The sequence below is a fragment of the Chaetodon auriga genome, chromosome 14 (genome assembly GCF_051107435.1).
Source record: "Chaetodon auriga isolate fChaAug3 chromosome 14, fChaAug3.hap1, whole genome shotgun sequence".
NCBI lineage: Eukaryota > Metazoa > Chordata > Actinopteri > Chaetodontiformes > Chaetodontidae > Chaetodon > Chaetodon auriga.
The window spans coordinates 5,481,117-5,494,927 of record NC_135087.1 but is presented as its reverse complement, the minus strand read 5'-3'; the positions used below and the strand labels follow the sequence as shown (position 1 = coordinate 5,494,927).

At 43.3% G+C, this 13,811-nt stretch overlaps 2 protein-coding genes across 3 annotated transcripts; one reads left to right on the top strand and one right to left on the bottom strand.

Annotated features, from left to right (window-relative positions):
- Positions 1–394: 394 nt before the first annotated feature.
- ptgr2 (prostaglandin reductase 2) lies at positions 395–4,642 on the top strand. 2 transcript variants are annotated; one of them, XM_076748594.1, is made up of 9 exons: positions 395–454; positions 603–684; positions 803–921; positions 1,138–1,329; positions 1,518–1,688; positions 2,046–2,255; positions 2,495–2,704; positions 2,828–2,867; positions 2,959–4,578. In XM_076748594.1, the coding sequence occupies exons 2-9, from the start codon at positions 648–650 to the stop codon at positions 3,021–3,023; spliced, it is 1,044 nt and encodes a 347-aa protein (XP_076604709.1). In that variant the 5' UTR covers positions 395–454; positions 603–647; the 3' UTR covers positions 3,024–4,578. The 2 variants fall into 2 exon arrangements, 1 of the variants encoding a protein (XP_076604709.1); XR_013078151.1 differs by lacking the exon at positions 395–454 and having other exon boundaries at positions 525–684; positions 2,140–2,255; positions 2,959–4,642.
- tmem62 (transmembrane protein 62) lies at positions 4,572–13,166 on the bottom strand. The gene is made up of 14 exons (XM_076748593.1): positions 12,999–13,166; positions 12,639–12,843; positions 12,120–12,231; positions 11,822–11,959; positions 11,246–11,291; positions 10,621–10,762; positions 10,327–10,451; positions 9,905–10,027; positions 9,264–9,419; positions 8,932–9,091; positions 8,546–8,744; positions 8,287–8,382; positions 8,036–8,154; positions 4,572–7,177 (listed from the first exon to the last, which is right to left on the bottom strand). The coding sequence occupies exons 1-14, from the start codon at positions 13,034–13,036 to the stop codon at positions 6,857–6,859; spliced, it is 1,980 nt and encodes a 659-aa protein (XP_076604708.1). The 5' UTR covers positions 13,037–13,166; the 3' UTR covers positions 4,572–6,856.
- Between the last annotated feature and the right edge of the window lie 645 nt (positions 13,167–13,811).

Here is a 13,811-nt window from a genome sequence, read left to right as displayed (position 1 = left end):
GGAACATTGGGGAAATCATGTCGCACTTTCGTTTAACTACCTCACATTAGCATCTAGATTATTAACAATGTTTGATAAAACAGCTAACCTTAGTTACTTCGTTGACTCGACTGACAGGTGCCATATTATGCAAGCACAAAATTAAACATCTGCCTGTTAAACGTTAAAAAAGAATTTGAAGACATTTTGACATACTGGCAGCCCCGTGTGGCAGTGGGCTGACATTAGTTTACTGCTGAAAAGCTATAAATACGAAATCAAACATGAGATGCTGATTGACTGCCCGCTGAAAAAAAGATAAATATAACTGCCTAACGGGATTTCAGCAAACACGGAAGTCAGTAGCAGGGAATGATCTTGGTTTGAGCCGAATGACACTTTCTCAGTGGACTGTTGTGGACTTTCTGCTGCTAGCAGCTAATTGACACAGAACAGAGGGAATCTGTTCGGCAGTGTGAGCACAGTGTTTAAAATAGGTTTTATTATTAATTGGCCATTTGTTCGTGTTGCTATTTAATGTAAAACACTCACACTTTTTAACTCTGTGACCTCAGTGCACGCAGAAGCTTGGCGTTTATTGCCAGGTCTGGTTGTCATTCCAGGTACCAGTTTAGTGCAAGTTAGATATCAAGGTTAACTTTTCAAGGATGCAAGTGCAGAGAGTCGTCCTCAACTCACGACCAGGTAGGAAACTTCATGTTCATTGTTTTCATGACAAAAGACGACGTGTTTTTTGTGTGATGTGCTGCAATATTGCTGCAGGCGTGTGGCTAACGTTTACTCCAACAACTCTTACATTAAGGTAAAAATGGGGCGCCAGTTGCTGAGAATTTCCGTCTGGAGGAGACGACTTTAGCACCTGACCTGAAAGATGGAGAGGTCCTGGTTCGGACGCTTTACCTCTCAGTCGACCCTTACATGGTATTGATACAGCCGGTGAAGTTGTTGTATCTGCTGCACACTAAGATAAATAAATGGTACAAAACAGAAGGCAGTTCTTAATATGCATCAAAGACAAATCAGCCAACTACTCCACCTGTGTCATTCTGAGAAAGGTTAAGGCAGCCAAAAGTTAAAAACTGAACCATAAAACCAATGACAAAAAAAATCTGTCCTACATCTGTCTTTGCTCTGCAGCGATGCAGGATGAATGAAGACACGGGTGCTGACTACATAACTCCATGGCAACTGTCTGAGTGTGTTGATGGTGGAGGTGTCGGCGTGGTGGAGGCCAGCCGCTGCAGTGTTTGCACCGAGGGAGATGTGGTCACTTCGTTCAGCTGGCCTTGGCAGACCCATGTTGTTATGAAAGGAAGTGACTTACAGAAGGTGCGGCATATTGACTGTGTGTCAACATTGGCATGTAGTTCATCGTGATGGGTGGATTGGGCCATATTTCCTTTTGCAGAAAGGAGAACGTCTTTAAAATGTATGCATGGACTAAAAGCTCTCTGCATACACAAATCTTAATGTCATTTAATATTAGCATTTGTGATATTACCTTCTGTCTATTGCAGGTTGATCCACAGTTGGTTGATGGACACTTGTCCTACGTTTTGGGCGCAGTTGGCTTAACAGGCCTCACTGCGCTGTTGGGCGTAAGGGAGAAAGGTAACATCACCAGAGGGGCCAATCAGACCATGGTGGTGAGTGGCGCGGCCGGGGCCTGTGGCTCCATAGCTGGACAGGTAAATACAGTAAATTTCAGATTGGGGTCTGTAAAGGTTTTGATGTCTTACATGCAGCTGTATCTATCTGAAATACTGACAAAATGCACAGAAACAGTCTTCTTAGAACAGTAGAGTTTCTCCACTCTCATGCCGATTTTCAGTTATCTTGTAATTTATGAAAATGCAGAAAGAGATAATTGGCATGAATGAAAATATTTCCGATTTTTCATGGGTTAATGGTTGGTTGAAACTGCAACTATTATATTGCAGAAACCAAACTCAGCAGATTTCATCTAGCTAACCACATAAACACAGAGCAGACTGCAAAGAAAGGAAGTGACATCCTGACTACATCACCCCGTTTTATTTTTCCAGATCGGCAGGCTGGATGGTTGTGTGAGAGTGGTTGGGATTTGTGGTTCTGATGAGAAGTGCAGAGTTTTAGTAGAGGACCTGGCTTTTTCTGCAGCCATCAACTACCGCCAAGAGGACGTCCCTACGAGGCTCAAAGAGTGCTGCCCTGATGGGATAGACGTTTACTTTGACAATGTTGGAGGTGCCATCAGTGATAGTGTAATTGCTCAGGTATGGCTTGAGTGGTTTATGTGTGTGCAGAGCATAATCCAGTGCATGTTTTACTGTCATGTGTTGTTTGTTTGGCTGGAAAAAGTGTGAATTCTTAGGTGTTTTTTTGTCTTTTCTTTCCTTAATTGTACTGCCAACATTTGCAGAATTAGCAGTGCTTCCTCCTGATCTTCAACAGTGAGTGTTTTTTCTTCTTACATCTCACACACATTGACCTCCAGCCCTGTTCTTACCTCCAGATGAACAACGGCAGCCATGTGATCCTGTGTGGGCAGATCTCACAGTACAACAAGGACGTGCCGTATCCTCCGCCTCTGAGTGCAGAGATACAGGAAACCCTCCGAAATAAGAACATCACCCGGGAGCGATTTATGGTGCTTAACTACATGGACAAAGCAGACGCTGCCCTCTGTGAGCTCAGCCAGTGGGTTAAATCAGGCCAAATCAAGGTATAGAGGAAATGGTGATGTGTGTTTGACTGTGTGGGTGTCCTTGTTTGTTTGCAAAATGCACGCCTCTTCTCCATCTGTCTCTTCGCATTGTTTAGTTGTGATTTTGCTTCCACTCTGCAGGTGCTGGAAATGGTGGTGAATGGCATTGAAAATATGGGAGGTATGTGGATGAGAATTTGAGCGTTTTTCTGTATTGAATGACTTTTTTATTAAGCTGGCAGGAGTTGAATCATTCTTTCATTTTCTTGCAGATGCATTTTGCTCAATGATGAAAGGGGGAAACATTGGAAAGCAGATTATAAAGATATCAGAGTGAAGAAAGTCATGGAGACTGCTCTCACCAGATGCCTTGGGAAATTAACCTATCGCTGCAACTAACACTAACTTAATGAACTCTAGAACGATACTGCATTGATTAGCTGGTGCTACTTGATTACAATTATGTATGAACCGTAAATGAAAAATCACACAATATCCTTTGAAATAGCGCTCTTAAGAAAAATAAAGTGAAACGTAAAGTGTGCTCAGAAGTTCAATGAGTCTTGGATTCTAATACTTACTGATTGACTGCAGCAGTTAAACAAATGTAGAGTAAAATATTTAAGTACTGCCTCATGATATTAACCTATGTATTAAAGTTTCAGAAACAGTATGTCAGGCTTTTAAAAATAGTGCCAGAGTAAGACATCAGAAGACATCTTCTTGTATGGAGCTCCAAAACTGACAAAAGGCAGTAAAAGGTTATAAACACGAGCCAAAGACAAAAACTGTTTGCATGAAAAGGAGTTTAAAAAGAAATGTAAATCTAATTAATTGTGTCCCTTCACCTCCAATTCATTATTGTTTCAACTGTTTGGAGGTCAAATAGCTAATGACAGTGGAGCAATGAGAAAAGTGTGCCGCTAGATGAAAACACTGCTAGGTTAGCATGCAAAGCACTAGCTTTCTCAGTTAGCTAGCTTGCTAGCTGAAGCCAACTTTATTCATTAAAATCAGCCTGTGTTCGTAATGTTAATCATCCATATACTGTAATGCATTATGCCGTAGCATCACTGTCTGAATGCTTGGAACAGTAGCAAAAGGCTGGATAGCTAAAAAGACCAAAAAGTAGCTAGCTAACTGCTTGGAAATGGTCACCATGTTCCTATATAATATTAGCCATGTTTTGAGGGCCACAGTGGGAAGAAGCCACTGGACTTTACTGTGTCATCTTTGTGTATTTGTGATTTAATGCCTCTCATAATATTAAAGTAAATGAAAGATTCTCATGTAGCCTTAGGGAGCTAACTTTGTTTACAGTAGCTTGCTAGCTATAGTGCTTTAGCTACAAACAGTATGAGTTTATACTGTGACGTCAACAGTATATATACATTATTAACATTACAGCTGGCTTAGTTTTATGAAGAAAGTTAGCTGTGGTTAGCTGCAAAGAGTTTTTGGTTAAGCTACTAACCATGCCCAAGTCTAAAGATTTTTTAGTAGCATTAGCAAACAAATTTAGTTTGCCTTAGCTAGCCAGCTAAAGTGCTTTAGCAACAAAACTTATAAGGGTGATGCTAATGCAGTATAGATGATTAACACTACAAGCAGTGGCTGCTGTAGCGTTAAGATGAGCTATAGCTAGCTGAAAAGGATGGCGCTTAGCGTGTTTATTACCTGTGTTTTCAGTTAAGATACATACACACCTATCTCCTTATCGTTTGAGGAAAATGGGAAAGGTGTGGGGAAATAGGGAGTGGATTAAAAATGTAGACCAAAACAGGAAACCCAAGGACTTCAGAGACTCTACAAAGCAGATAAAAAAGACTGCTAGCTAACAGTATTATATATTGAAACAATGACGTGAAGAGAAACACAACGTATATGATTTACTGTAATGAACATTTTATTCCACGGCACTATAAACCATTAATAAAATAAAATTGTGGTTGGCTCTAATTTCAGTTGTCACGAGAAAAATATGTGGCAGGTGTAAAATCATCATCTTTTCATTCATATACTTTAGTGTTTGAACACAGGAGGAGATGCAGAATATGTCAAGTGAACACCAGTACATCACTCGCCGTATATTCCTCAGTGACCGTGGAGCTGATGTCTTGTTTTTCGTGTGAAAAGTCAAATCAGTGTACAGTACAGAACAATCACGACCAGATTCATAGCTAAACATAATCAGTGAATCTTGATAACTAGCAAAACTGTCTCATCAAGACCAGGTTTTAGTGCTTTACTGCAAACAAACAAACGAAACAGTCCCATGCATAATTTGGAGGTGGAAGTGAAACGCTGTCATCTCCAAATCCATTCAATACTGCCTCCTTGTGGACAGATGACACAGCTTGTGAGGTACCGAGCATCTTAGAGAGGAACTCTCCAACAACAAAAGTCCATAAATTTTAAATATCTATCTATATGTTGGAATTATATACTTGGGAATGCTCCTGTACAAATGAAAAAGACTTGTCTGTGCAAAGAGGGGGAAAAAAAGTTATTAAACCATTGCCAGCAAGAGTGCACATAATTAAATTTTCCCAGTGTTCTCTATGTCTAGCAGCTGTTCTAATATTAAACTGCGTGTCTTATCACAGCACGGAGCAATTACTCGCTCACGCTGGGTATGGTTTGAAAAAAAAAAAAAGCTGTTGGAACATTGCTTCTATTAAAAGACGTGATAAATGTGGTCTTCACTCTTTTTTTTCTGATCAGTTTGTTCTCGTGGAATCCAGCACCTGCTACTACTGCCGAGAGGGGATTGAATTGGAGTGCAATAGACACAGCCCTCACGCCTTCACAAACGAGGAATTCAGAGCATTACAGACGAACGAGTTTTCACACACAAAGCTGTCAAATTAACTTCCGGCGCTCCTTTACCTTCCCGGCCACGCCGGCCACGAGGGCGGTGAAGAACGGCCATTAACGCAGATATATAACATGAAGGGAGAAAGAAATCACTCAATACAATCAGATAAAATTAAAAAAAAATAGCATAGTACTGGTTCATCTCATTTCACCACATCTATAACACATTCATTTTGTTTTTGTCTTTTTTTTTTAGCCACCACACATCTCGATTGTTTGACATGGTTTTTAGTTCACTGAGCTACTATGGAGTATAAAAACATTGTCCTGAAATACTACTGGGACCAGCCTATTGTTCAAGTGCTCACATTCCTGAGAAACAAACAGCTGCTTCCTGTAGTCACGTTTAAAGGAGCACGTGGAGTCAGGCCGCCTCGTTTTTCTGTTCTGGTGAAAACCGGCATTGAAGGGTTTGATATGACTGTTCAATGCAACTATTGAGACGTTTTTAGTGGCAGTTGTGTGCAGTGGAATCAATTTTACTTAAAAGCACTTTCAATCATGAACTACTCGTACACAGATCAACTACAGCATTCGGTTGATTTGTCATTTCCTTGCTTTGATTTCCTGTAATTACATGTAGAATAAACTTGAAAACGTGATCGTCTAGGTGGCTTTACCTGCCTCGCCTTCACCACAGCTACTGGAACTACCACGCTCGGTCTGCCATGGGAAGTTAGGAAAAGCTTACAGTATACAAAATGATGTGTACGCCTTTCTTATCCACATGATGTGTGTGTCAGAAGGTAAACATGAGGGTCGGTTTGGCACATCCAGCCTTCGTCAGTGAATGAAAATGATTTTCAGAGGGAAGAATAAAAGGTGAAATCGGTCTTATTCATCCTTTGGCAGTGGTGAAGTGGCATTCGGCCAAGGCAACACTTCCAAAAAGTGCTAAAGCTCAAGTAAATGAGTCAGCTCAAGCCACAGCAGAATACAGCTCTTACACTGTGGACTGCGGCACACATTGGACTAGTCCTCACTTAGCTTAAAGTGGCTATTTTACCCTCAGCGCATCCAAGGTGTTTTGTTTTTTAACACTGTACACATTGCTATGAATATGGCCAGAAAATGTGCTCACCGGTGCTTTACAATAACATGCATATTAAGGAAACAATACTATCTAGAAACAGGATAGTGAGTGATGGACTGAGTGGCTTTGGAAGGAGGGGAGAGAGACGGGAAGGGGGCTGCTGTGTGGGGGCAACTGAGGCTTCCAGGGTGGACAGAGACAGCAAAATATATCTGTGAGTCAGGCTCGAGGGAGATCGTGGTGGTACAGTGCAATTACTGTCAAGAGGAAGCGGCGCTCTTGCTGTTGTCACGAAGGAGAGGGGCGGGGCCCGTCCAGGCGCGGTAGACCAATAGCAGACTGAGCCCGAGCGCCCACGTGCGGACCGGAGACAAGAAAAAGGCCATGGGGCCGTAGGTCTCCAGGAGAAAGTAGCAGGAGTGGGCCTGCCAAGTGAGCAGCAGCAGCATGAAGAGGTGAACGGCCAGAGTCCGCCAGCGGCAGCCCGGCCGCAGGAAGTGGGATCGGAAGGTGTTGCCACGGCAACGGTGATGGAGGCTCCAGCACAGGTAAGAGGTGAGGGGCATGTTGAAGAACAGGAGCTGATAGAGAGGAAATGAAAACATACTTATACACTGTGAATATTATATTATGTTTCACTGGACCACTGGACCTTTAATTTGAAGGATTTTTATAGGCTGAAGAGTAAAAGAAGTCACTATTTTACAAAAAAGCAAATAGCTAAAATTACAGAAATATACAGATTTTTTTGTAAGAGATGCACTAGCAGGTCGGTGGAACATCTTAAGGTAAAAAAAGTATTTTATAAGTGTCATTAATATGACAGTATGCTATAAAAGTTAAACCTGCAGTAACTTATTTTTTGGCCACGCAGAAACAAGCTGTGAACGCACCACTGACATATTACCACCTTGTTAGCTAACAGCTACGGGACAACACTAATACTGATTTGATGTTGTGTTTCTGGTTCGCTGACGATGGTCTCTACCAACTCCTGAGGGAAATATCTGGCTCTTCAGCTGCCAAATGCTCCACTGTGGTCACCAGCGAGTCGCTAATTGTGTCTGCCTGCCATTTGTTGCTGGGCAGGTAGCGTACAGTTGGTTTTTAGGGCTTCTGTGATGAAAATAGATGCCAGCTGTGGCTAAATAAGGGCTGTAAAACCAAAACAATGAGATGAAAGTTGCTATAAAGCTCTGCAGACCTGAGGGTAGCTGAGTCAGGCACTAAGTCTCTCTGGTTTCATCACTACGAGCGACCTCGTGTGACCTCTTGCTACCAAAAAATACTGATATGCCTGCTTTGAGTCCGTGAAAAGTATTAAAATGCTAAGTCACAGCTTATATGAGCAAATCCGACACACAAAGCTTGTCTCTAGAGGGTCTTGCTCACGTACAGACATTCCTCAGGTGCAGATGTGTTGACCAAAACATTCTTACTTGAACAACTCCAACGACGTAAGTGAGACTGCCCTCCAGGAAGTGTCCATCGATGAACACCCCAAAGGCAAAGCAGGCGCCACTATGGCCATCAATCAGCTCTCCTATGAACCACGGACCTGAGGAGGAGGAAACAGCACAGAGTGTTTTGTTTTGATAAAACTGATTACAATACTATTTTGAAAGCAGACGCACGTTCAGCCTGAAGCACAAGACAAAGAGGGGACGAAGCCTCCGGTGGGTCGGCTCACCTAAGGCTGTACACAGGTTGAACAGCAGCAGAGAGTAGTAGAAGCTGTCCATTGTACTGACCAGACGGAGCGACATACACGCTTGAGAGGACAATCCTGTGGACCGTAAACAAAACAACAATGCATGAATGTGTAAGAAAGAATAATTGTTGTTATCAAAATACTAAATTGAAATGCAATCTGCTGATTTTTATGGTGAACCGTTATCACTGGCTGAACGTAATTGATGATGATGTATTTATCTGAAGGGCCAGCTCACCTCTCCCAGAGGGAACACGCAGGAACCTGAAGGCCAGCAGCACCCCGACATTGAGCAGCATCATGAATATGAAGGCCGCCCGGCCCAGGATGTAGTGGTCTGTGAGGAGGATGAAGGACTGCACGAAACCAAAGCTGGGAGTCAGGTCGTCCTCCAGAGTAAAGTGCTGCTCCCGCACTGACGACCGGCCTGCCGAGTCCTGGCTCACACAAAACCAGAAGGAAGAAGCAAAATGTCACGTCTACGAATGTAAAGACAGACAACGGCGAGACGGCAGCTCAACCGCATCACAGTTCAAGTCAAGCAAACAGAGCTACCAAATTTAATCAAGACGTATAAAATATTTAAAACGCTTTAAATGGAAGATACACAAATGCTGCGCTGACCTCCACTTTAACTCTGATGGTGTGCAGTCCAGTGAGGTAGAGAGACGGATCCCACAGCAGAACATAGAGAGGACCTCCAGCAGAGTGGCCTTTCCCCAGAGGTTCTCCATCTACGCTCACATGCACCGTGGTGATCGGAGCCTCGGAGAACGCCAAGATCCTGGTGAGAACCAACAGAATGAATGTTTTAGTATTGAACACATAGGCGGTATTATTGTGCCTCCACCCAATCTAAAACAAAAAGATTTATAAGCAGCAGTCGAACACACAACATAACCTCCGTAGAGTCTGTGAAGTTTTTATGGTTCAGTAAACACACAAAGAACAGACACCTGATGTGTGTCGATCTGCGTATTCGACCCAGCGGCTCCACGCCGGGATGCAGGTACTGAGCGTCCTTTGGGTTGGTGATGAGCACTGCAGGCCACTGCTCGAACCTCAGGTCAGAGAAACTCAGCAGGTCGTGGTCAAAGGCCAGAACCCTGTACCTGGAGACAGACGTGAGATGGGGTTTGTGCAGGGTGCAGGTGAAATTTTAGACTTTTCAAGACCTTTTAAATACCACCCAGTGTGAAAATACAGCTGAAAACCAGAGACAGCACAGCCTAGAACTATTTATTATTATAACATTTTCTTTTTCAGCACTTCCTAACATTATACAACAATCACTCCTAATGATATAAGTGGCATAACTGAAAATGATTCATTCGTTTAAGTTACATGTTAGTGTAATGAGTCAATCAGCTTCCAGGTACAGTAGCTAACAGAAGCGACGATGGTGGCAACAGGTCTGACGGCACTGAATGAAACTGCACAGAAAAGGACTGAGCAGCCATCTGTGTGAATAATCTACTGTGCAAACAATCCCGCTTTTAGTTTATTGGCGTGTCTTTTCACACCTTCTATGGCCCTTTTTTGACTTTTCAAGACCTGCCTGTGAGATGATGAATGGCTGTTTATTTGTCTTCCGTACCTGCGGTTGTCCATCCAGTCGCCCAGCTCCAGCTCCAGGGTGCCTTGTGGGTGTCGGCTGTGGAGGACGGGCATCAGGCCGCCCAGCGTGTGCAGGTGGCCACAAAGATACGCAACAGCAGATCTAAAACACAGGAAGTCCAGATGTGAAAAGCTCTAATAATGTCATAATATGCAGACAACTGTGTTAAATATCGTTGAAAATGCAAAAGAAAGGATTTTAAAACAGACATTTCCCATCATGCCACATGTCACCACGACCGTCCCTTGAATTTTAATATATTTTACAGGATGAACGAGCTTCCAGTCAAAAACGTTTGACTGTGTGATAAATGGAAAAACATGCATTTACACACCCAGTTAAAAAAACAAAACAAATACAAACAAAACTGGTTTAGCTTGTAATGTCCGCTACGTTCTTACCTCATCATGTCTCGAACTCCTGGAGAAGGCGAGACGACAGTGGACGTGGTGTAGTGGCCAAACCAGATCGACTGGTTGCTTTTCAGACTCTCAGCTCTGAACGTGTCCAGCAAGTCCATTTGAGTCTGCCACAAAGAGGAAACACCATTATAATAACCATCGCATTCATTATCTACAGGGTGTAAGAGCTTTCTTTAGTCCTTTGAAGACAGAAAAATGATTGTGAGCTGTGTTTAAAGCACTGTTAGGTATGATGTTTACATTCCATCAGGAGACGGTGCTGGACAGCTGTACCTGGTTGAGAATACCAAAGAAATTGTACGGCCTCTTGGGTCCTGGAGTCAAAGTGGCATCCGCACAGACGAACGAGTAGTTGCCAAAGGGAGTTTTGTGAACGTAGTGGAAAGAGCCGACCTTCTGGTTGGCCGAGTATTTCCTGCGGACAGTTGAGAAAAGTCAGCGTGGGCAACAAGATACTGCGGTCTGGGATGGCGCCAGCGGCTCCAATCCTGATACAGTCCTGAGATAATTTAATGATTTTGAATAAATAAATTAAGCTTGCAAAGGAGACAGACTTTGTCTCGTGGAGGACGCCCGCAACATGAAGAATATCGGGGAGAAAAAAGATCAATCAGCGTTAACAGAAGCAGCGGTGTCACATGAAACATAATTTGTGTCAAAAACACAAGAGAGTCGGTCTGCTCGTGTAGATTCTGCTTCTATTTTGGTCCTCAGGAGGCTCAGAGAGCTTGGATTATTGTCAATAAGTAGGTCTGTAACTACTCGTGTTTCAGAGGCATTTAAGATACGACGTGCTCTGATCGACTTCACACTCAGCGCGCGAGCAGAAGACGTGCAGAAGCAGACTGGCTGGATGTAAATCAGGCATTTGCTGTAGTATTGACCATTTCATACTGACCGGTAATAATTGTTGATGCTGTCCAAGGAAATGATATTGAAGGCATCTGTCAGAAGAAATGAAAAGAGAGATTTAGTATAACATAAAGTGTAAAAGGAGGCTGCAGACAAAATGGCAGTTAAGATCTACTGCTATGGACCAGAATGCCCAGTGGAACAGCACATACAATATTTAATCCAGGAATCCGGTTCCCTCGTGTCGCAGCAAGATATTGAACAAAATCTGCTGTTTCCTTGAAACCCACTGACAGATAAACTGACAGGACACACATCAACGACTGCAATCAATAACAGCAGAATAGCTGCCAGAGAAACTCAAGATCGGATAACTAGCTTTCTTTTTTTTGACAGTTACAAAATAAGGATATCCTCTTTCACATCTAATTGCTTGAAATCCAATAACTGAGGGGAAAGCGGCATTGATGGAAAAGGTTAGGATGGCTTCCTGTGCGATGCTAAAATGGACCGCAGTTAATGGATTCTTCAGAAAACTGTACACTCCCTACTCTGGGCTGCCTCAGTTGAACCAGTGACTCCGAAGAGCCCATTAAGATAACAAAGTGCTGCGCTTAATCACCATGATTTCCACGGATGTCTATCCACCTCGTGCGCTCCATCACGCGGGACCTCTTCAGGATGTTGTGGTAGGCCTGCCACTCCACCTCATGCTGGAGGGAGCCCACCTTACTCTCTGTTTTAGCATCAGTCAGATCCCCTGTGGAGCGGAAGAGGATACAGGCTGAGAAACAACGTGGCATGTGGGAAGCAGCATGTTTTTTGTTTTTTTACATTAATATGAGGGCCACACCCATTCAGGTCATGGCAATACAAGGACTTTGTAGTCAGCCAGGTGGAGGTGTGGAGGATCACTGTACCTGTTGCAAGCACGAGAGCTGGCTTGATCACTTCAATTGTGTCAGTGCAGAACTTTTCAAAATCAGGGATGCGTCTGGGGTCGTGAAATCGGCTGATGTGAATGTCAGACACCTTCAAAAAGACATGAGAAAAGCAGGATAATGAGGGGAATTAATAATAAATGGTATTAGATCTTCTTTTGGTTTGGCCTTTCTGACTCAGCAGAATGAGAGCTGTCAGGCACAAAAGGTGCAAAGTCTGACCACAACTTACTGAGCTGCTGAACCACCTTTTTACCTGACAATGACACACTTCTGTGGTCAGTGACCCCATTCTGTCAATCATTCAGAGGCAGTTCAGTGGGTGAACTACCATAGATAGCACCACCAAGGAAAAGGTAGATATTATACTCACGTTAAAAATATAGAAATCTATGACATTTTAAACGGATATGCTGATTGGATTTAGACAGCATCAGTCTGCTTGCGGCTGCTTGTAAGATCTCACAAAGCTAGGTAGCAAAACGGAATAAAGCCCACCTGTATAAACCAGAATATATTGTTCAACTCGCCGCCGGGAAATGGTGGAGAACTCCCCTTAGCCTCATCTCCATCACCGACAGTCGGGTGCTGAACGCTCCGTTTCGGGTGCCAAGCCGTGTCATAGCTGTCCAGCACCCAGGAAGTGATGCACGCCAGGGCCAGTCCGAGGATAACCAGCGCACCGAACAGCTTCAGCATCCTCCTGTAGTGGCGAGAGAGGGGGCTAGCTGCCGCCGTCTGTCCCGGACAGAAAAAAGCTAGCTACTGCTGGAAATAGCTAAGGGCACGAATCACACTAACATTAACTACAGATATAGAGAACCATCTAGCTACATGGCTAAGATGTCACACTCAGACCGTTTCTGTCGCTGCCATCGCGGCCGCTGGAGATGCATTGATGTGCTGGGCTCATTCAAGGCTCCGCTCGGCTGCCTTCGGAGGTGGAGGAGGTAGCTCAGCAGGTTAGCTAGCAGCTAGCTACCCACCAGCTACCAACACAGCACAGTGACCGGTTGGATAGGGAAACGTCACCATCAGAGGAGAGGAAGTATAATGAGAGAGAGCTCTCACTCTGACATTGATTTCCGGGTACCGCAATCGATCGGGAGTGTACTGCACCTGTCATCGCGAGATATTTCGAGAATAATAAACAGTCCTTATCAGGGGAGTGACGCGTTTCAAAGTAACTTTTTCAAGGAGCGAATCAGTATTACTGCAATCAAATAAAATCTGTTCCTGATGAATAGATTGACAGAGTAGTTTTTAATCCCAATGAGAAACTGCAGCCAAATTACATTCATTAATTTATTCTGTTTGTAAAGGACAAGGGATTAAGTTGACTCTGAATTATAGAGATTAGACAGAAGAGTAAAGAAAGGCAATGCAGTTACAGTGCAGGGCAAAAATGAACGAATAGTCCCAAATATAATGACATAAAAATGGAGTTTATTTCAGATATGTGGTGCATGAATGCACTGTTCCAACTAATATACAATAGCAATATGTATGGGACAATCACTGCACAATGATTGTGCTACAATAATGCACTGCACATTGGTACACAAGGGTAACATTGTGTACTCCAGTAAGGTGCTGGTCTGAGTTTGCAATTGTTAAAATAGAAACAAACCGCACACTGAATATATATGTGATGTTATGAGATAATAAACA

Bases quoted from the DNA above. Each gene is read 5' to 3' on its own strand.
- tmem62 (XM_076748593.1), bottom strand. From the start codon at position 13,036: ATGCATCTCCAGCGGCCGCGATGGCAGCGACAGAAACG. The intron at 12,844-12,998 runs GTCTGAGTGTGA...TCGCCACTACAG, and splicing joins CGATGGCAGCGACAGAAACG to GAGGATGCTGAAGCTGTTCG. The intron at 9,092-9,263 runs GTGTCTGTTCTT...GGTTCTCACCAG, and splicing joins CGCAGATCGACACACATCAG to GATCTTGGCGTTCTCCGAGG.
- ptgr2 (XM_076748594.1), top strand. From the start codon at position 648: ATGCAAGTGCAGAGAGTCGTCCTCAACTCACGACCAG. The intron at 922-1,137 runs GTATTGATACAG...TTTGCTCTGCAG, and splicing joins TCTCAGTCGACCCTTACATG to CGATGCAGGATGAATGAAGA. The intron at 1,689-2,045 runs GTAAATACAGTA...TTATTTTTCCAG, and splicing joins GTGGCTCCATAGCTGGACAG to ATCGGCAGGCTGGATGGTTG.